This window comes from Pteronotus mesoamericanus, unplaced genomic scaffold (genome assembly GCF_021234165.1).
Source record: "Pteronotus mesoamericanus isolate MK-2021 breed Mesoamerican mustached bat unplaced genomic scaffold, CSHL_Meso_final scaffold_705, whole genome shotgun sequence".
NCBI classification, from domain to species: domain Eukaryota; kingdom Metazoa; phylum Chordata; class Mammalia; order Chiroptera; family Mormoopidae; genus Pteronotus; species Pteronotus mesoamericanus.
This window is the reverse complement of record NW_026555326.1, coordinates 8,324,724-8,347,707: the sequence shown is the minus strand read 5'-3', so window position 1 is coordinate 8,347,707 and position 22,984 is coordinate 8,324,724. Positions and strand designations below refer to the sequence as shown.

The window sequence follows — 22,984 nt, the reverse complement described above, 5'->3', positions numbered from 1 at the left end:
AAAAATTTTTTTAGGGTGCTTGGTTGTAACTCAGAAAGCATTTTTTACAAAAAATATTAGAGTAATAAGGGAAGTGGATCTGCAAAGCCTCATTTCCACAGTCTCTCCCTATATTTCTTGGTCTAAAAAACTAATGAATACTTAGGATGCTTCTTATGCTTTCCAGGAGCTTCTCATGCAGGGCTCCAATCTCTATCATGGAATTTTCATAAGTCAGGTAGCTTTAAGCTGGGAAATGCCATACTAACAATTTGATTTTTTATCACCTAAAATATATTCATTTCTACAACAGAAAACAGTTGATTAACTTAGATGAAAAATATTTTTTTGTTAATCAAAGAATTAAAAACAAAGACGTATAAGGGAACATTAAAATGTCCTAATGCCCTAATAGTTTGCAGACCTCAAACATCAAAAGCAAGATGCTATTTTAAAATATGTAATAACTCAAGTTTAAAAATGGATGAATTTAAGTTTAATCCCTTTTGTATAAAACCAAATGGTAATCTAATACCACTGGGACTAAACACTGAAAAACTAAGTTATAAAACAAATACATGAAACAGGACTACACTTTAAATTCTTTGGGTTCTTGATCTCCTAAGCCACCACTTTTAATAGAGAACTAATTTTCCCAACCTAAACACATACAGTAGTATTACTGAACACTTTATATCTAAAAGCTGTGTTTTAGGAACATTTTTTGAGTTTCCACAGCTATCAGGAAAGCTTTAGAAAGAAAAAGTGGGCGTTAAAAGAAGACTGCTTCAGACAGTAGCATAGTATAACTGGAACAAATATTTAGACCTTATGTCTCTGACTACATTTCTATAAAATGTATTTTTCTACAAAAACATTTTCATATCCAATAGTTTCATCAGTCCTTCCATTTTCAAACAGCCCTTTCATTTCCTAAAGGGTGGATGTTAATACTTAGTCCCCTTTATACACAAGGCAGACATTTATTTTAATTTGTTGGATCAAGGTATTATGCTTCAAACTGAACAATCACTAGAGTGCTTAGGATGTTTAAAAATTTTCCAGAGCTCTCTCCTGGTCCATTCAGAACAATCATAATGTAGTAGAAGTGGCAGAAGAACTGGAGCATGTATTAGTCATATTTGAGTCTCTCTGTCAGGGGTTTCTCCTTGTAATGGGAAATAATTTGAATTAGGATGGAAGAGTTGATAAGAAGGAAGAACAAACCAGCTAACCAGATAAATAAAAAGGTGTTCTTTCCTTGAAACTCAAGAAGATATGCAGGAACCAGCCATAAAGCCTGCCCTATAAACCACAGCATTAGGAGAACAGCAGCTCTTTTCCAAGGCATTCTCACTAGTGGCATCACAAGGGGCAGTAGGCAGAGGTACCAAAGAAAGTACTGGGAGGTGCAGACTTTGTTAAAAGTCACAAAAACTGACGTATGAAGAAAACAACAAAAGACAAGGTCTTTGTAATAGGCGAAAGACACTGCTGAAAGCAAGATTAACTGTGGTAGAAATGCAGCAATTCCCAGACAAAAACTCCACTTGCTCTCTGAGGTCAAATACAGCATGTAGAAGTATGGAGAAAAGTTGTGACGTATATCTCGTCTAGTCAGGTGATAAAGGTAGGTGTGCTCCAAAAATTCCCAACCATATTTATAGTAAAAACCAAAACCTAGGGCAAAAAATGTGAGTCCAGCAACTGCTACAAAGAGCAGCACAGCCCGATCACACAGCCTCTTCAGAAATTGGTGGAAACGAGCCTGGAAGGAATACCGGGATGGACAGAGGCTTCTGTCATTGTCGCGTTCGGGAAGCAAGTGGAGGGCTATGGGGAGGATATAGGTCACCGGATACATCTTCATATGCACTGCGAAACCATACAATACAGCGGCACACGCGACGAGTCTTTTTTCTATTAGGTACAGAGCCATAAGCACCAGGGAGGCGACGATCGAGTCCGCATTGCCGCGGCTGGATACCGCCATAGGCAAGGGGTTAAGAAGCCAAAAGACACAGTAACCACAAGCCTGGCGGCGATCTAACCCCTTAAGCAGCAACAGGCGGTATAACAGGAAAGCTGTAAGAAGGTCGCAGCTGATGAAGAGAAACTTTCCAAAGAGGTCATTGAGGTAGATGTTGGGAGTGAGGAGCCACCCAAGCAGTGGCGTGTAACGGTAGGTCGCCCTCAGGTAAGGCGAGCGGCCCTCCGTGACGAAACGCGCGGCGTCTGTGAAGACGTGGTAGTCGATGTCTGTGTACCTTACGCGCAGGGTCCGATCCTGGAAAACCCCGTAGAAAACCAGGGCGACTCGGGCAAGGAAGGCCACACCAAACACCCCGGCGGGGTGTACTCGATGGCTCAGGAACCATTCTCCCCAGTGCTCGGTCAGACCCATGATCTGACTGGGCGGTTAGCCGCTCAGTCCCAGCGCGAAACTGCCCTTGGAATCGCTAACCTTCGATTTGATTCCTCGCCTCCGGTTGCCCGCGCATCCCCTATCGGCTAGGCGGCCATTCGAAACAACTACCGGTGAACACTTCCGGCATGAAGCCCGCCCCCATGCTGTTTCCGGTCACGAGCCCAGTGCCGGGTTCTCAATCACTCCAGCGAACAATTACCTTTCTCTGAGTTGGTTGTCTCGCTTTAGGCCCTCCTCCTGCGGGGGCGGAATTTCTGGTCCTTATAGAGTGCGACTTCCGCTTTGCTGGGCTGTCATTTTACCAAGCCGAGTGGGGGTTTCTTGCTTGTGAACCCGTTCCCCCCAGCCCTACCTTCAGTCGGTGGAGCCAGACCCTGAAACGGAACGATCTGCGAGCTATATTCCTCATGTCTGGGCAGGAAACCAAAGCAAGAAAAATGGAATGAAGGAAAACTCTAAAAAATCTGTGATAGTTTCTCATGCCTTAGTCCGCCAGTTCGCGGGCTATCGCAGGGGTTTGTGGGCCCCTGCGATACGGGCTAGGATGAGTTGAAGAGAGCCCAGAGCGCATACATCCCCTGCAGTATTTGGACGTGTTTATACGTGTTTGAAATGATAAGTTTACTAAATTCGAATTTAGGCAACTCTAGGTGGAAGGATGGGGAAGGACAGGGAAGCTTCGTAGAGTTCCTAAACTCTGCCTGGTCTGCAGGCCCTTTCGCAGCCATTGTAATTGCTATTCCTTCTGCCAAGGTTGCCTTCCCGTCCCGTCACTACTTAGCCCTTCAGGCCTCTACTCAAGGTTTAACTCCTAAAGGCATATTTTGGTTTTCAGCTTATTTTTCACCAGGCAGTATGATTTAGATACCAGACCTCTCCACTAACTGAGGGTAGAGAGGCCCGAAGCTCTAGAAAATCATTTACACACAAAGGCCCTGCCCTGCTCCAATACCTGCTGCCCCAAGAGCTCCAAAACTTCCTTTTGGAATGACCATCTTTTTATTATAGCATTTATCACACTGCTTTATGATAACTGATTTTTTGTGTGTTCTCTTTCCTAGTTTTCCATCAGGACACTTTTGAGTTCTTTGAGAACAGATGTTATTTTGTCCTTTTATGTACCTCTGCATCTGACACATTACCAGAACTATAGTAGACATTCTGTAACACTTGAATTGATTTTAGATATTCCTATTACCAAAATACCTCAAGAGTGGCATCCTTGGAGTGCTCCCAACTTCTAGTCCTTTTTCTCTTTCAAATAGCATTTACCTATCTCAAGTTTTGCCCCCTTCACTACCCCACTTCAACCCTACTTCCATGAATTTCTCACCAAGGACTTCAACCCATTAGCTTTTTCCCTTCTGCAGGCACTTACTGCACTTACAGCCTGCATTGTGGAATTTCATAATTTACTTTAGACTGTATTTATAACCCTATCAATGAGATGGTAGGGATTTTGAGGTTAGAGATTGTATCTTATCCTTAATTTTTTTCAGGTGCTCGTATATTTTGCAGTCTTAGACACATGGTAAATGTTCGGTGAATACTGACTGACTTGATTTTACAGATTGATCCTGTTTCCTATGGGCAGTCTTCTAACCTAGTGTAAGGAAAATAAAAGATTTTACCCAATCTGAGCATGCAGCTCCCAGGACTACCCTCCATTCATCCATGATACAATTTTTAGTTATCCTTTGGAGGAACATGTTACTCTTTCATACTCCCTATTCATATTTTGATATCTCTGCCCTTTTATGTGTCTTGGTGTAATTAGATGCCTTATATTGATAATTACTTTTAACCATTTTTTTTTGCATTTCAGTAACCATATATACAAGAACAGCATATCACCATTTAAAGACTAATAATGCTGATGATGATTACTAATAATCAGCTTTGTAGAATTATTTGCAATGTGCCAGGCATTGTTCTAAATGTTTACCAAGAATCGTAGATATTCTGATTTTTACAAATGAAGAAATCAAGGTTTTGGATATTAAGTAATGTTTCTAAGTGACAGAGTGAACTAGTGACAGAGTCAGAACTCAAAAGCAGGTATGTCTGGCCCAGAGTATTCTTAACCACTGTGCAGCTAACTTGAAATTAAATGTTGATGATGAATTCTGATTTTCTTCTTGGCCTCCTCCCATTGATCTCTTGTCTGAATCTTTTTCATAGTCTCTCTGTGATTCTTCTCTGATTTATTCTTTTCCTCTGTCAAATAAACGAGACTTGGTTCCAGAAAGTAAAGCATATGGGAAGTAGATGTCTGAGGATTAACTAAGTAAGAGTCCCCTGGATGGGCTGGTTTATAGGTTGTATGACAGAAAGCTCTCAGCCAATTTGCCTCTATAGAGACTTAATAAAGAGTTGGGAGTCACCTAATTTGGGCAGATAAGGAAACAACTAATCAAAAGAAACTAAGTTTGGATCACGGAAGTCAAAGGAGGGAGATGTAGATAGTAGTTGTGGGAATGAAAAAGGGACTGGAGTCCCGTAAAATAAATTGGACAGGGGAGTTTGCTTTCCATTACTATTTCTAGGGAGAGAACTTCACAGAGGCTGAGGACCCCATATCGAGCTTTTTGCATTGGGTTTAGAGATTCTATCTTCTCACTTCTCTCTGAAAGAGCTATATTTTTTTCCATATGCTCAACTGTTCATTACCTCTTGAACTATTGTAGTTCTTCCTAATCCTCCCTTTCACTCTCTGCCTCTAGGTTTCCATCCAGTGGCCATTTAGAGCCAGTGGCTAGGGAAAGCAGAGACATGTATAGCTGATCCCTAGCAGCCTTAGCCAGTACCTTGACATTGGTCACTATGCTGTATATGCTCTCATTACCTTTTCAGATCCATTCTACATCTTTTTGCCATCTGTGCTCTACATGGTTAATTTCTATGGGCAACATCACATAAGCTTCCTTACCCTCTGGCTTCCTGTCAGAACAGGTCAATGGGAGGTACTAGCAGACTTTTGTTAGTATCTTAGTTCCTCTACCTAAGGCCATGGCTTCCACTGAAGCTGTAGCCCTCTCCCTTGGCTACCACTCTCACCAGATTCCAATAACTGTCCCTGTAAGTTTAAAATTGGTAAAGGCTTCCTACTGTTGCGAGTCCCAGGATATTTCACTATTCCTTTGTTGGTTTATTAACCCCAGCCACACCTTTGTAAATAATCCCTTCATTAAACCATGTCCAGTTAGCCCTTTGAGTGTGCCATCTGTTTCCTGCCAGAACCCTGACTAATTCAATTACTTTTTTTTTCTTTTTTTTGCTAGATCTTGCTTATATTTCCTACTTAGTAATTTTTTAAATCTATTTCTTTTCTTAATCAATTTCTAATTTTCATGCTCAGAATCCTTAATCCAGGCCTTCAACAACTCAATTTAATAGGATTGAACACCTATACCAGGAGTCCCCAATCCCTGGGTCACAGACCTGTGGCCTCTTAGGAACCGGGCTGCACAGCAGGAGGTGAGCAGTGGGCAAGTGAATGAGGCTATTTACAGCCACTCCCCATTGCTCACATTACCACCTGAGCTCAGCCTCTTGTCACATCAGTGGCAGCATTAGTTTTCATAGGAGCTGGAACCCTACTGTGAACTGAGCACACGGAGATCTAGGGTGCACACTCCTTATGAGAATCTAATGCCTGATGATCTGAAGTGGAGCTGAGGTGGTAATGCTAGCGCAGGGAAGAAGCTGCAAATACAGATTATCATTAGCAAAGAGTTGTGACTGCCCAGAGACCATAATAAATCAATTGCTTGCAGACTCATATCAAAACCCTATCAGTGAGTGGCAAGTGACAATTAAGCTGCATCTGGTGGCAGACTATAAATCCATCCCTCCCACCCCAGTCCGTGGAAGAATTGTCTTCCATGAAACCAGTCCCTAGTGTCAAAAAGGTTGGGGACTGCTGACCTATACTATTCTAGGGTCTGTGACAATTACCTTTCCCCCAATCTTTTGCAAGTTTCTTAGCTGGTTCAGTGTCTCCTGTCTCTCAATTCTAGTGCCAGATTGATAATCATAATTGGTACTTTAATTAGATCCTGTCCTTCCTCAAACATCTTCAATATTTCCCAACTGCCTACAAAAAATAATAAACTATTTCGCCTGACATTTAAGCCTTCCATTACTCTACCTTTTTAACTTATTCACCTATAAGGCCCTTAATTCTAAGCTTATTAACCATCCCTTAAACATGTCTTGTGCTTTCTTCCTACAATACTTTTGCTCATGCTATACCACCTACAAGGAATTGTATTTCTCTTCTCCCTAATCTCTTCCCAGACCTTAGTAAGTAGAAATGATTTGTTCTATTTTGTAATAATTATGCCATGCCTTATGAAATATGTTATAGAAATCTTTTATGGTTATTTAACAAATGTACCAACTCTACAGCAAACTAGCTGTGTGAACTTTAGGCAAGTTCCTTTCCTCTCTATTCTCTTCTTTTGCTGCATTTATTGAGCATCATACGTGCCAGATGCTGTGCTAAGTGTTGAGCTTGATCATCTTGGTCACTAGGTCCCTGGTGACCACACATTGACACAAATTCCAGTCACATGGCATTTAATGTCTGAGTGAGACAGACATTAGTCAAATAAATTTTCAAGAAATATAAAATTGTAACTGTGGTAAGAACTATGAAGAGAAATACAGGGTGCAATCATAGCTTAGCTTGTAATGGGGTTTGATCTAAGATGGGCATAGTAAAAGTCAATAAGGTTGGGGGTTGGCAAATACTAGAGACTGTTCCACAGAAGCAGGTGCAAAACCTAATGTGATTGTATATCCCTTTATGGAGTATATCTTGTCTTCCATTTCTTTGTTACTTAAATGGTGCCTTCCGCCTAATAGGGACTTGATATTTGCTGATTTTTTCTTGAATATTATGTCAAATGTGTTCTAATGAGAACTCTTAGATTGATATCATCCCTTGCCTAGTGCCTGTCCCTGTGAAATGTTTTCCACAGAGATCTCACTCTTTGGAACTTGTTGTTAATGGTATATCTGGCCCTTAGTGTATGCTACTTGTTATTTTAGCTTGTTTTCCTCACACTTTTGTAAGTTTCTTCAAACTTTAAGGGACCATATTTCATATATCTTATATATCATATATGTCATATGACTCACCTCTAAACTAGTGTTTTCCAAATGTAAATAAGTATTTATTGATGATGATAAGATCCAATTTTTTTCCTCCATCCTTTCTTGGTCCTCCCATTTCTGAGGAACAAGAATCAGTGACTATGGGATCTGTTGCATCTCCTCTTAGAAAGAATTTAGGGTTAAATACTGAACCAGGCTAATGACAGATAAGAATAGAAGAAAAATCCATTTCTTTGAAATTTGGGGGAAGAAATGTCCAGCAATTAATTGAATAGGCTTATAGAGCTTTGAGGATATATAAGGAATATCTACATGGTAACATGGAAGGGAAATTGGGCATATGATCACTGGCAAAAGGGACAGTGCCCAGGATCCAAAGCAACTTGACTTTCCTGGATTAAGCTGAGCCAAACTTCAGATTTCCGGGTCTTAACTTTTAAAAAAACTTGTTCTTTAAAAACTGAGTTTGAAAGGTGTCTAATAAAGGACCCTAAAGTTAACCAGGGAAGGTGTAGGAAAGATGTAGAGGGAATGGATGATAGCGATGAAGGGAAAAGACATGGTCACATTATAAGAAGTTCTTCCAGCACAGCCAAATTGAGCCTCCTTTCCAGGCAGACCTGTGAGTTCAGACCTTAATAGTAAGGATTAGGTTTGGATTTCTAAAAGAAGCTGGAGCAAAGAACAAAGATTCATCCATTTTATTTAGTAGCTTTTCTGAACAGACAACAATAAAATAAACCAAAGAAATCTCACACATCCTTTCCCTAGGTAAATTTGACCTACTTGAATGCAATGGATGGGAAAACTATCCCTAGATACTTTTGCTTCAGTAGAATTGGCCATTACTGAGCCTGGAGGCTTGTGCTAACTTTACCACAAACATAGTGTGTTATTTTACAAATAAATTAGGTTAAATAGCAGGGGTAAAGACCAGGGTAGCAGCCTTGGGGAGGGAGCAGTGTCCCTGACCTGGAGCAATTGTAAGACTGGCTTCCTTTCTTTGCTGAGGCCTTATAGGGAAATCTCTGAATGGTCTTATTAGCTGACAGGTTGAAGGAATAGTGATAACGAAGTACAGAGCAGGGATTTTGGAAGCCTCTCATGTAACTGCATGAGCCTCTAGGGCAGCTAGTAGCCCTACTCATTTTCATACAGAAGCATCAACATTAAAGTACCATGCCCCCATACCCAAAAGGTATAAAAGTATGCATTTAAACTTGCCAGGATTGGAACTCAGGACACTTCTAGTATAGACAGCATTCTCTTTGGGCTGCTTGCAGCCACATAGACGGCTGAGTCTCTGCCTTGAGAGTATCTTGGGCTCAACATCTCTTTCATCCTGGCCTTTGGGTTCTCAAGTCTAGGCCCCTCTTCAGTGCCTCTGCACACCAAGTGTTCAGCTTCTCAGTTGAATAGGCATGGCCTCCAGGGACTGGAGTTGCAGTTGCCCCCACCCTTGTGGAAGAAGAGGAAATTCAGTGTACTTCAAAAGGGAAACAGAAGGGTACTTTTATTTAGAAATTTTAAAAAGTGCTACAGTGACAGGATACTTCTGGGAATGGGAGCACAGCATAAGAAGGAATCCTAGATTTCTATGGATATAGTGTCTCCATTTTTCTCCTGTCTCCCTGGTCCTATCAGCAACACAGGCTTTATCAGAAGCCTCAATAGATGTCTCTTTTATTTCTGAAGGGAAGCTTCCACCACTCTCTTTCCCATAATCAGGTATCTCACTTTCATATTGAAACTATGATTACTGGTTGTTAAATTTGGAAATCTGGAGAGTCCTACCCCAAAACCAGAGTAAGATATCTGCCCCCATGCTAAGATCTCTGAACACTTCTTTGTGTACATTCAGTATGTTTGGTTTTATATACATCTCTCTCTCTCTCTCTCTCTCTCTCTCTCTCTCTCTATATATATATATATATATATATAATCTCTGTTTTTCTAGATAAATCTTTCATATATATCATATCCTAATTACCAAGCCTCTACTTACATCTTGTTTGTTAGCTCACATAAAACTCAAGGGTTTCATCGATTTCACTAAGTTCCTCAGTAGCACACTTGCTCATCTTTTTTTTTGCCCTCATCAGTTGTTTTGCCCATCCTCCAAAATCTCCCCCTTTAACATCTGTGCCCAGTGCTCTCCTGACATGCCAAGTTCATGGTTGGTGTGGTCAGAGGTCTCATTTCTCACCAGACCTGGCTGCTTCTGAAGCCTATCTGATGGCCTGAAAGAGGATTTCAGCTCAGAGGAAATGGATGCTATAGTCTAAAGAGCCATTTAGGGTTGACAGTGGAGGGGGAAGGTTGTTCTGGAAGGTGGAGGAAGGGGAATTATGGGAGAATAAACCAGGTTGTATTAAAAGGTCAGTATGATTTAAAGTGCAATTTAGAGCAAAGTCTAGGATTATGTAGGAGAATCAAAGTCAGAAAATGTTCTCATTTTGTTATCCAAGAATGTGAGGAGAATCAGGGGGTGGGAAGAGAGCAATTCCCTGAGACGGGAAGCAGCTGTGTGCTGAAGAAACTAGATGGAGGATAACTTGCTAATAGATAAGAACACACACACACACATACACACACACACACACGGACACACGCATGCACACACACACTGCAGTACTTTTTGCCCTTACACATTAAAAGAAATTAGATATGTCTAACGTTGAATAAAGGTGAGAGCCCAGAAGCTGGCTCTTTATGTTTTATTCTGTTTCAGATTTTCAAGTTTTTCTGGTTCTTGCTTTCTTAAGAGCAAGGGAGTAATGGTGGGGTTTACCATAAATGGAGAACTAAGTGTCTTCAAGATATAATTTAGAGTTCAAGGAGCGATCAATGTAAGAGGATCTTGTGCAATTGTAAGTGGTGACCATGAGTCCAGCCTCAAAACTTCATGAGTTTCTCTGCAAGGCTCTGCATGCAGAATGAGTATATGCATATACATATTCTGTAGAAGTGTACAGTTAGCAACAATTGGCTGAGTTCACCGTAAACAAACTGCCACTTGATTCATATAGGGACTCTATACCCAACCACTCTGGGGTGTGGGTGGAGGGCCCCTTGGTACCTAAATAGGACCAGGAAGCATTCTTGGGATTTGAAGTATTAGAAAAAGTTCTGGTGCCCATATGCCCTTCCTGACCTCTACTGCAGTCCCCACCAGGGAACAAAGAATGGCCTGAGTCTGATCTCTTAAAGTAAGCCCTTTAACTTGCCTGAAACTGGCCTCATGGCAAAGGAAAGCAGAAATGAGACTGATATTCATTTTATACCAAATCTCAGGGATGGTAAGGGAGACCATGGTTATTTGATCAGTAGGTATAATTTCCTTTCCTCCCAGCATTGCCTAGTGAAATAGCTGGCACTTTTCAGAAGGACACTGGGAGGGGTAACAGGGAGAATAGTGTCTGCCAGCCACAGAGTTGTGACTCTGCCCAAAACTTAACAAAGCATCCCCAATTCCCAGAGGCTCTATATAACAGCCTGGAAATCTGAGAATTTACTCATCCTACTTGGTCTGGTTGGTTTAGCTTTCCTGGGAACTCTGCGCTCTGTGAGTCTAGTTTTAGTCAAACATGAGTGTTAAGAGAGGGAGACCCTTGCATTTCCCCCGCTTCCTCTTTTGGGGTTAAGGGAACAGTGGGCTGGGCAGGAAAGGAGGGAAGCCAAAGGCAGGGTAATCTGGGATGGCATTTCTAGGCCTTTCCGTGGGGGCTAGGTGCTGGACTTTTTTTCAGGGAACACATTGGTGAGGGGCATCCCATTCATAGGACACTGGGAAGCCAATCCTCCCAGGGTGACCTGGAGGACAGGTTCAGGGATTTGGACAATAGCTCTGCAGTTGTCATTCCACAATGAAGAGTTCAGAATCCAGGATGGGTACAGGTGTGGTGGCTGTGACTAGGTTTTCTATTTCCTGGGTCAATCCAATTCTCTGTGAGCAGAGGCATCAATGACAGAACTGAGTATCCTGATGGTCCGCTTTAGAAACTACAAAGAGGAAAATAGTGGTGACCAAGGTCCTAAGTTAAGTCAGGAGTTACCAATAGAAATTCACATGAAAAACCATGACTTCTTTCAACAGGTTGGTAGAGACTTCAGTGTAAATTGATTCCAGATTCCTATATTTCTGAGGACACAGACCCTAAGGGGATCATCAGAGGGATTGCCTTAGGGAACTTACTAGTTAGAAAGTTAGAGAGGGAGGGGATTCCAGCCTCAAATCACCAAACTTTCGAGTGGTGGTGGGAGGTGGGGGAGAGTCAATCCATCCAACTGCATGGTCCTCCTAATATGAGCCTCCAACCATGGCTGCGGCCTCCAAGCCTTTCAGCCTAATCTCCCCTCTCCTTCCCCCATCCTGGCTTAAGGGTAGGGGTGTTGTATAATGTGGTGGAAGTGGGGTGAGGTGAAAGAGGAGGATGGGAAGAAAACTTGGACTCCAGTTGGCCTAGACTTCCCACAGGCCACTGGATTAAAGGAGAGGGAGTGGGAATGGGTGTTTCTGGAACTCTCCAGTAAGCCTGGGTAATATCATCACCCAGCTTGCCAATAAAGAAAGCGAGACCAGAGGGATAGGTAGATGGGAAACCAAGCAATCAGACATTGCTGATGCGCACACTAAGGGCACCGCCCTCCTTCTCAGCTTGTTCCCTGAATGATTCCTCCAGCTTGAGCTTTTCGGGATCTCCGTAGCGTACAGTGCTGTCATGTAGGCCACTAGGAGGGGCCACTTTCACAACTTGGTCAAAAAGGCTGAAGTCAGCTATGTATTTGCCACTGGCTGACAGTGAGATGGCAGGTGTGAACTCATAGCCCCAAAGGATCTCCTCTGGCAAGTAGGAAGTGCGCACTTGGCAGGTGGCACTGGTGGATTCCACTGTTCCACTTAGTATCAGCACCAGCTCGAAGTCACCTTCACCACTGCGTAGGGGGAGGTCTTTTAAGGGACTGGTCTCATCTACCACATGGTAGAAGGTAAGTGGTAGAATGAGGAAGGGACTGTCAGAAGCCGTGTCTACTTGGAAAGTCACATTGACCTGGTTGAGCCGGATGTTCTCACCCTCTTTGGTCTGGTGGGTCTGAAGCAGTTTGCCTGTCACCTGACAGCCAATGAGGAGGCTCTTACGCATATTGGCAACTCGAATCATAAGGCAGGGCTTCCCGTTGTGGGCAGCTACAACTGCATGCTGGCTGAAACGGATAGTCTCAGCCCGTTTCTTAGGCCGAGCAATCTTCGCCAAGAAGGTACCTGTGATGAAGATTTCCAGGATGGTGGTGAGCACCAGCTGGGCAATCAGAAGTACGATGGCCAGTGGACACTCCTCACTGATATAGCGGAAGCCGTAACCAATGGTGGTCTGGGATTCAAGGGAGAAGAGGAAGGCCCCAGTGAGTGTGTGTACCTGTACCACACAGGGGGTATGGTTAGCCGGGGGACCCAGCTCCAGCAAGTCCCCATGGGCCACAGCTACCAGATACCACACCACACCAAAGAGGAACCAGGTGCCTGCAAAAGTCGCAGAGAAGAGCAGAAGCTTGTAGCGCCACTGCATGTCGATGAAGGTTGTCCACAGGTCCTTGAGGTAGAGGAAGCGCTTGTCAGCAATGTGCTCCATTCTCACATTGCTGCGACCATCTTTTGTCAGAACTCTCCGCCGTCGTATCCCTGGGCCCATTAGGGGCCGGCTTTCTGTCTGAGTGGTCTGACTGTAATATACCTTGGCAACTGATGTCATCTGGAGGGAGCAAGACAGCATAATGGAGGTTATTGCAAAATCCAGCCAACTCCTGGCCACCACCCCATGGGAAGGAAGAGATAACATTCATTTTGATACCACTAATTTATTCTTTTATTAATAAATGTTTTCTTGAGCACTTTCTATAGGCCAGGCACTGTGCAAGATATTGGTAAGTCAAAGAAGAAAATGACATCATCCTTGCTCTTCAAGAACTCACAGCCTAGTGAGAAAGATGTGTTCAGTAAGCAAATAATTACAATACAGCCTAATATTTGTAATTCTTAGGAGAGGCAGAGAGGAAAGAGTAGTAAGTTCACAGTTCCTTGAAGGTGGGGCCAGGATAAAGAGGGGCTCTACTGGTCTCCATTCATCACAAAACCAATTCTGTGAAGATCTCTAATTCTGAAATCCCTCACCACCCTCATGAATGACATCAACAATAACAACTACCCTGTTGAGATCATTCTAGGCCAATTCCCCTTAGTACACACATACCCTTAATTTCCTATTCCTTCCCCTAGCCCTAAGTCAATACTCACTTTTGATACTAAGATATTCCTCTGGCTCAGAAATTAGCAAAAACTGCCCATCCTTCTACCCTTCAAAATGTTCTCTAAGCACCCAGCCCATTTCACTATGTATTTGTATTAGTATCATCACCACAATCATCATCTATTTGTGTCATTTGGGGGACTTTGGTCTAGGTTAGGGTTTGGAGTAGTATTAGGTAGAACACAGAACAAGAAGAGCAAGAAGAAATAAGCAATGGTGGAGGAGAAGCAACCATCCATTTTCCCAAGGACTGGGAGAAATGCCACATTGGAGGTGGCAAAATTGTCTTGACTGAGTGAAGTAGGAGGATTAAGAGTGTATGTTAGTGGCTATGTCTACACAAGCTTAAATTCAGGATTACTATTTGTCCTGGTAGTAGAAAGTGGGACAAAGCTCTGAAACAGGAGACAGCTCACTTAATTCAAGGCATCTGGCACCCCTGCCCAAGCAGTAACTTGTACTTTTCCAGCAGAAAAAGAATTGTAATCACTTGAGCCCTTTCACTCTGGATCTGATGGCCAGATCTTCTGGGAAGGAGCTGGGTATCTCTGCGGAGTTTGGTCCTTTGTGGAGAACAGAGAGGCGCATCATATTCTTCTTCCTGAGAGGTCTGAACGATTGCATTTTATCGTTCTTCTTCACACTTCCCTCTATTCTTCTCAATCTCCATTTTAGATTGAGAACTCTAAATTATTTGGGTCTATTCATATCCCCACATAAGTAGGCACTAAATTGGAGATCACCAATGAATGAAAATCCCAGAATGTTCAGAGGCAACCAGGAGCAAATTTTACAAGCCCACACCCACTTGGAACTTTTGCCCAAGTGAGATTACTCAGCCAGACCTGGATGCCATCCACTTCCTAATATTTTTAGTTAACTTTGGAGCAAAAGGGAAGCTCCATAATTCTGAAGTTTGACGAATTGTTATTTAGAGCCCTAGTAAAGCCCCATTCAGTATTTAGTAGTAGTAGTAATATTAAGAAACAACCACCACACTGCCTGCATCTATATAGTATTTTAAAGTTTACACATTAGTATGCCTTCTCATTTGATCCTCAAACTCTTGGAAAGATGTGAAACTTCTACAAGAGATTTTGAAGAACTCTTATAGAACAAAGGAAGTACTGGAAAGCAGTGGATGAATAAACATAATTTTAATTTTCAATAAGAAGAATGATGTACATTTCAAAAACTGCAAACAGGTGAGATATTGATCCTAGGCAAGGTTCTAGAGTGGAACATTAAGATTGTGAGTACTTGGGTAGGGTGTAGGAAAGGCAGTTATCTGTAAGACCCACCATGGGTTACTAAGAACAGGTCATATTAAACTAAACTAATTTGTTTCCATGATAAAGTTACCAAATTGGCAAATCAGAGAAATGCAATAGATAAAGTATATCTAAGCAAGATTTTTTATAATCTTTCTCATTATGCCCTTGGGGATACAACAGAGAAAAATGAAAAGGATGCTACTATAACTCGGTGAGTTAAAAATAAAAGATCAGTCGTACTGGTGAGTGGATCATGATAGCCTGGAACCAGTTTTCTAGTCATGTACCAGAAAGCTTTATCTTTGGGATTGCCCTATTTGATGTTCTTAATACTAATTTTATTCAAAATATAAAACAATTACATGGATGACACAAAGCTGGGCCAGATCTCAAATGCAAAGTCAAGGGCAGAATTAGGATCCAAATGAGACAGATGAGTGGGCCAAATCTTAACAAAAACAATAAATGTTGGATTACACATTTGTGTTAAAAAATTACCTGAGTAAGTTCTGGATTGGAAAGCAGGGTCATAAAAATAAATTTTGGCAGAAAATAATCATGTATGAATTACTTTTGCTTGCCAAAAAAAGCAATGCAATCTTAGGCTACTTTAGTTGAATTAAAGCATCTAGAATAAGGAAATAGATGATTCTGCTCTGCTCTGTTTATCCCATACCTGCAGTATTGAGTATCAAGGAAAAATCAGGATATGAGAGGATTCAAACCAGATCATACAAGAAATGGTTGAAGGGACCTGGTCAGGTGGCTCAGTTGGTTTGATCATCATCCCATACACCAAAAGGTTTCAGGTTTGATCCCTGGTCAGGGTGCGTATAGGGGGCAACTAACCAATGCTTCTCTCATACCAGTATTTCTCTCTCTCTCTCTCTCCCCCTTCATCTCTCTCTAAAATCATTAAAACATATTCTTGGGTGAGGATAAAAAAAGGGAAAGAAATTGTTGAAGGACATGGAATTTTAATCAGGAAAAAAGATTATCTGAGGGATATGATAGTTGTGTGCAAATATTTTGTTTGAAGAGCTATCAAGTAAGTAGGTTTGGACTTTTCTTTGAGCTCCAAGAGGAACAACAGGACTAGTGAGTTCAAGCCGCAGGGGGAAAGATTCTAGATTGATATTCAAGGAAGACTGAAGGATTGCCTTTAAGCTTCCACTGATGGAGGGTCACGATGCCTATGTCCCGCCGCCCCCCACCCCCATCTCTACCCCCAGCACTTCCTATGGTGACATTCAGGGATCATTCATCAAAGTCCAGCTTTGTTTGTGCTGAGCAAAGATTCTGCATATCTGGAGGAATGGAAACTCCTGGGACTGAGGGAAAACATTCCTTATCATTCCCAAAATAGCCTCTAATTATAGATCACTTCACAGTTTTTAAATATGTAATTTGACTCCCACTAATAGGAAAGACCATTAGAAACTAAGGCTCAGAGAGATTTGCTCCAAGTAAATTAATGGTAGAACTGGTGCTCTGGCTCCTGGACTTTGTAATCATAGCAACTGCTTCTGTGTTCCCCAGGTTCATTCTCATGGGTCTCATGTTTTCAGGAGGTTCCTCCGCGGAACCCTGTGTGGAAGATCACAGCTGAGACAGAGTAGACAGAACCTAGAGTTCTAGGGCCCAGTGTTAAGGTTATGGACTTGTGGGCACTGGAGATTTGGGCTAATGGTTAAAACTCCGTTGTGATTGCCGCCTCCAGCTGTGTGCCCACTGTTGCCAGCCTTTAGATCTGCCTCCTCCATCTGTTATCTGCTGCTCCCAGCTGTTGTGCCACCACCCACAGCCAAGTAGCTTTGTTTTCACTGGTGATAAGAGCCAGAAGCAGATAAACAATCAGCTGCACTCCACTCCCAGCTAGCCCGGCCCCTGGGAGGGGAGCACGCCCAAGTTCTGGAAATGGTGGTTACCGTCCTGCCTGAAATGCACATACTCTTTCCTCTAGAGGGTGCTGTTTCCCCAGAACAGTCCCTGTCAAGGATAGGGACATGGACATGATCTGAAGAATTCTGAAGACCAGCCTCTGAGTAGTGAAAAGAAACAGAAACAGAGATATTAGTTCTTTCTCCTCTAAAAATTGAAATAATGACTCTTTCCATTAAACAAAGCCAGTCATACCTACAGTGATATCCAGCATGTTCCCTCAGCAAATATCATTCCCATCTACTGCTTCATGCCTGTCGATCAATTCAGAACTTCATTTCTTTACCTGAGAGCTCATGAGTCATTTATTTTCCAGAATGAATGGATTTGTTTAAGCTTTTCTGAAATACACAACTGCTCTAGAGTATAGAGTAAGAACACTGCTCTAGTGCATCTTGTGACTAGAAGTGATCCATGGCTCTCCATTGCTTTTAGGATAAGCTGCAAGCCTCTGAGCACAGCATTCAAAGCCTTGTTGATTTGGTCTCTACCACTGTTCTACATGGACCCCAGACTCCAGCCCTGTAAAGAGCTTCACTTTCACCCTTTCTGCCTTTGGACCTTCTTTCACATGGCCCCATTCCATGCCTATCTGATGACCTCCTACTCACCTTTCAAAACTCAGGTGTTAGCCACCCCTTTGAAGTTTTCCCTGACTATCAAAAAAATAGTTTGTCTTCTCAATCTTCTCACCTCCACCTCAGCATAGATTTATTAAACAGGTCTTGTACGTATTCCTATCTTAAAACATCATAATGGACCGAGCTATCCCACTCCTGGGAATATATCCAAAGGAACCTGAAACACTAATTTGAAAGACTATAAGCTCCTCTATGTTCACTGCAGCGTTACTTACAATAGCCAATATCTGGAAGCAGCCCAAGTGTCCATCAGCGGATGAGTGGATAAAAAAAGCTGCGGTACATTTATACAATGGAATATTACTAAGCCATTAAAAAGCAGAGACTCTTACCCTTTATGGCAACATGAATAGACCTGGAGAGCATATGCTAAGTGAAATAAGCCAGTCAGAGAAAGGACAAGCACCATTTGATTTCACTCATGTGCACTATAATGAATAAAATAAACAAAATAGAACAGACTCACAGATAGAGAATAGACAGACAGCTGTCCGAGGGGGTGGTGGGTTATAGAGCTGGGTAGAAATGATGACTGGATTAAGCAAAAACAAACAGAAGAAAACCTCATAGCCTCATTGACACAGAAAATAGTACAGTGGTCACCAGAGGGAAAGGGGGTAGGGATAGGTGGAAGAGCGTACGGGGGGATAAATGGTGATAGAAGGAGACTTTACTTGGGGTTATGAACACACAATACAATATACAGATGATATATTATAAAATTGTATACCTGAAACATATAATTTTATTAACCAATGTCACCCAATAAATTCAATTAAAAAATAAATAAATAAATAACATTACAGTGCTTTGCAATGGTTTGTTGCCATTGTTTGCCATCTGTCAGTTCTTAATGTAAAGCCACAGACTGTTTTCCCAGTACCAAGTACAGATGGTTAAGAAAAACTGAGTAAAAGAATGACTGAAACCCTGATCTAGACAGACCCAAGTGAGGGCAGCCTTGGTCTACCTCACAGGAAGTGCTGGCCCTTCAGGTGCACCACAGCAGAGTGGCAGATGCCCAAGTTTACACAGGCTCCACTAATGCTACAGATGTTTACAAATCTTTTTTTCAGAAGGTGTGAGAAAGCAAGCCCTAAGGCATCAGGCCCAGCTATCCTCTGGGTCAGCTGCTCCCTTTGCAGGCATATGGAAAGGGAGAATTAGCCTTATAAATAATTGTGAGCATTCGAGTGGACTTTGTCAAATTAAGTAACAAGAAAAGATGCTTCAGCCTCCTTCCATGGGCAGTGGTGGAGGGAGGAGGGAAGAGTTGTGTACCTTCTTCTGAAACCCATCATGTTGGAGGGGCAGGGACATGACCCTGAGCAAAGAACTTTATGCTTTCTCTTTGGCAAGAGAAACTTGACTAAAAGGAGCTTTGGGTACTGATAGTAAATACATTCATTTTCAAATGTGAATGACTTCTCTTTCTTCTCCTACCTGCTTCCCCTTTTTGGTTTTCTAAATAATTTATGGTGCCATCATCCCCAGAGTTACCACATTGAGAATCTTGGGATCATCTCAAACTTTCTTTCCACAACTCAACATTCATCTGATGCCACATGCTGTGGATTTATTATGTGTGCCACTTCCTCTTCAGTTCATTGTCTTAATGCCTTCTGGCTAACTCACTGCATCAGCCTCCTACTCCTCTCTTGTCTCCGTTCTTTCTCTCTGCGAATCCACCCTATGCTTCTACTGGATTACTCTTCCTCAGTTATAACCCTCATCACAAATTAATGAGCATGTATCCAGTATTTTACAAAGTACTTTCACATTTCATTCTCATGGCATTCCTAAAAAGTATTAAGATTATAATCCTTATTTCATGAATGAGGAAACTGAGACTCAGAGAGATAATGTGACTTTGTAAATTGGGGAACTGGACTCATGCTCAGGTCCTCTGTCTCCCAAACCCATCCACTTTTCATTATACTATAACTGTCTCAGCTCCTTTCCCAGGTCAAAAGATTTTAATGTCTCTGCATTATCTACCAAAGAGAGGCCACACTCAGTCTGGCATATATGGCCTTCCTTGATCTGCTTCTAAACCTTCTTTCCAGCCTTATTTTCTACCTCTTCCTTCCTATAGCAAGCTTCAGGCAAACCAGCTGTTCCCTGTTTCATGTTGTACACACCCATGCTCCTCTCTCTTTCTAGCTTCCTCTTTTTCCTTGTCTCTACATATCCAAGATCTTTTTCAGAGGCCAGTTCAAATGGCCCAGTTGTCATAAAGTCTTCTTTCATCCCCACAGGCTTAATATCTTCCTTTTCTGGATATATGTCTATATACACACACAAAAACAGTTAAGCCTTGAACAGAATAGTGGTTAGTGATGCTGACCACTGTGCAGTCAAAAACTTAAGTCAGTATTTCACATACATGGATCCCCAACTGTGGATCAGAAATACAGTTGATCCTTGAACAAGGAGGGTTTGAATTGTGTGGGTCCACTTATATGTAATTTTTTTTAGTAAATACTATAAATGTATTTTCTCATGATTTTTAATAACATTTTCTTTTCTCTAGCTCTAACTTTATTGTAAGAATACAGTATATAATACATATACAAAATATATGTTAATTGACTATTTATGTTATCAATAAGCCTTCAAGTCAACAGCAGGCTAAAAGCAACTACAGCAGTAGTAGTTGTTTTTAGGGAATCAAAAGTTATACACAGATTTTTAAGCTGTCCCTAAACCCACATAGTTCAATCAACTGTATATCCAGCTGTACCATTTATGGCCCATCTATTTGGCACATCACATGTCTTCTACTACAAATAAGCTTATTGAAATAAAGATTCATGTGTATGTTTTGATTAGCATGATGTATGATTAGCGCAATGTATGACACATAAGTAAGGGCTCAAGAAGTATATTATGAGTGAATTAATGAGCAGAAGAGGGCTCTCAAAAGATTCCAGCTCTAAGGGCCAATCTAAGAGAAATGGTAATGGGCTCCATTCTCACAGTAGGGAAGGGAGGTGTGGAAGCTCTTGCTCAGAGTAGGATGGACTGACCTTCCCCTCTGGCCCAGGGCCTCTCCTACTTTGGGGCCTTCTCATTCCCCCTTTTTGTCTGTGTCTTCTCTTGATATTATGATGTACTCACTTTTTCTTTGTACACATGGAAACCCAATAACTAATTATTGACACTAATGTATATGAAAATGAGCCAAATGTTCTCATCTGTAATGATGTTGCCTACCTCACAAGAAAACCCGTGCAGTTTCTGCTATGTTTTTATGTATTCATAAACACTTTGTTTTTAGCCTTGACTGGGTGCCTGCATATCTGACTGTCTCACTCAGAGAAGAGTTTATAGAGAAAAGTGGCAGCAGGCTGGGCCTGAAGGATAGGCAAAATTTGGGCCTTGGAGATTGGAGTGTGGGGGTCAAAGAAAAGGCCCTTCCAGGGAAGGGTACAGTATGAGCAAAAGGTATAACTGAGGAAATCCAGGGCCAAGTAGGGAGGAGAAGCCATTTGTTTTGGTTGAAATTTTTGAAGCACATGAAAGATTTAATAGGACAAATTGGGAAAACAGTGATGTGCCCTGACTCATAACCCTCTCCTGTTTTGTGTCTTTGAAGGTCAGTTCGCTCAAACGAGGGGCGATAGCCACACCACTTGGGAGTGGAACCCTGTGGCCTCTTCCCCATGGTGATCTGACCTGCTGGGCATCCTTTCCCGGAGCCACCAGGTGATTTCTCTTTACTGTGGAGTCCTTCCTCTTCTTAACTTTGGGTCAGGGAAATATAATGAAAGAGAAGGAGGAAACTACTGTTTACTAAAAAGAAGACCAGCACTTTACATTTCATTTCTGCAACAACTCTATAAAACAGTTGTTATTTTCATAATTACTGATGAAACTGAGGACCAGAGAGCCCAGGTGACACAACTTACAAGTGGCAGGGCTGAGATTGGTACATAATTCTGGCTACATTCCAAAGTCCCTTACACTATGCCTTCAGGTGAATTTGCCTTCATTAAGCAAACCCAACACAATAACCAGAGAAGATGACACCTGGAGCATGCTAGGAGTGAGCAGGAATCAGCCTGGTGTGACAAACCACCAGCAATGATGTCCAGAGTGTGTCTGATGGTTTCTGGTGAGGCTCCTTCTGTCATTGCTTGATCCCGAGTTCCTTCTCCTGGGTCTTTATTCCCCCATTTCCTTCCCTAAGGCTCTGCTCCCAGCCCTCTTTCCATATCTTCTATCATCTGTGCTGCCCTGCATGCCCCTTCTAATATTTCTTGCTGGCTCTTACTCAAGTGTTTTCTCCTTTTGCCCTCCTTTTCACCTTCCTCTTTGTCTTTTTATTCCCTACACATCTGTCTGGATTGTCCCTTCTCCTCATAGTTTCTTGTATCATATCCTGTATCACATCCTGGAGAGCTGATTTTTGAAGATGGTGATATGAAGGAATAGTATGCTATTCATCTAATCACAACTTTGACCTTTAAATTCTGTACCATGCTGTATTGCCATCCAAATGTCCTCATCAATGGAGATATTCTAAGCCCTGCAGTCTCCTGTTCTCCCTACATCTTCCCTCTAGAAAACAGCCTCTTGATTTAGGAACTTGAAAATAGGCTCAGATATAAGGTTTTCACTCTAACTATTAACTAATCCATTATTTTAGGTTTGAAGGTATTCCTGAGCCAAATCACTGTGGGGTATCGATAAATGAATAGGTAGATAGAAATAGGAAGCGGTAGTACCAGCTCAGTCTCCTTCTCAGTATCTGCTCATCAAGCTCAAATGCTGTGTGTTGGGAGAGCCCTTTATACAAACAAAGGAGTCTGAAGCACTATCAGCCTCAGAAGCTGAGGACAGGCTGGTCTTTAACCCCACATTCATCTTACACAGATAGCTGAGTAAGGTACATGTCCAACAGAGCATTCTGAGATGGAGTGAGAGAATCAGACACAAGGGTGGTTGAGGACCCTGCCAGGGAACTAAAAGGCAGCATTGCCTGGTGGAAAGTGGGCTGGACTGGGAAGCAAGAGACGTAGGAACTAATCTCAACTCTGCCAGTGACTAGCAGTGATCTTGGACAAGTCTCTAAACCTCTCAGGCCTTTATTTCCTTACTTGTGGAAGAAGGGCATAGTTTCACTTGTCTCAAACTAGTGTGCCAGGAAGTGCTCAAAGCCACAGGATTAAATTTCATGTACTTCCCTGAGATATTAATTTTACTCCAAGATTTTGAAGCAAAATCTTATTTTAATATTAAACAAATGATGCATGATAGGGTAGAATAAAAATGCATAATTTGAAAGACAAA

The 22,984-nt window shown here is 42.0% G+C and overlaps 2 protein-coding genes across 3 annotated transcripts in view; both read right to left on the bottom strand.

Annotated features, from left to right (window-relative positions):
• Positions 1 to 524: 524 nt before the first annotated feature.
• PIGM (phosphatidylinositol glycan anchor biosynthesis class M) lies at positions 525 to 2,540 on the bottom strand. Its single transcript, XM_054563435.1, has one exon. The coding sequence runs from the start codon at positions 2,381 to 2,383 to the stop codon at positions 1,112 to 1,114; it is 1,272 nt and encodes a 423-aa protein (XP_054419410.1). The 5' UTR covers positions 2,384 to 2,540; the 3' UTR covers positions 525 to 1,111.
• Positions 2,541 to 10,211: 7,671 nt separating this feature from the next.
• Positions 10,212 to 22,984, bottom strand: part of KCNJ10 (potassium inwardly rectifying channel subfamily J member 10) — a 29,612-nt gene continuing 16,839 nt past the window's right edge. For both annotated transcript variants that reach the window (XM_054563348.1, XM_054563350.1), the window contains one exon: positions 10,212 to 13,278. In XM_054563348.1, the coding sequence (XP_054419323.1) occupies positions 12,139 to 13,278 (1,140 nt within the window). In that variant the 3' untranslated portion in view covers positions 10,212 to 12,138. The remainder of the gene's footprint in view (positions 13,279 to 22,984) is intronic.

Coding starts and splice junctions, on each gene's coding strand:
- PIGM (XM_054563435.1), bottom strand. CDS start 2,383: ATGGGTCTGACCGAGCACTGGGGAGAATGGTTCCTGAGCCATCGAGTA.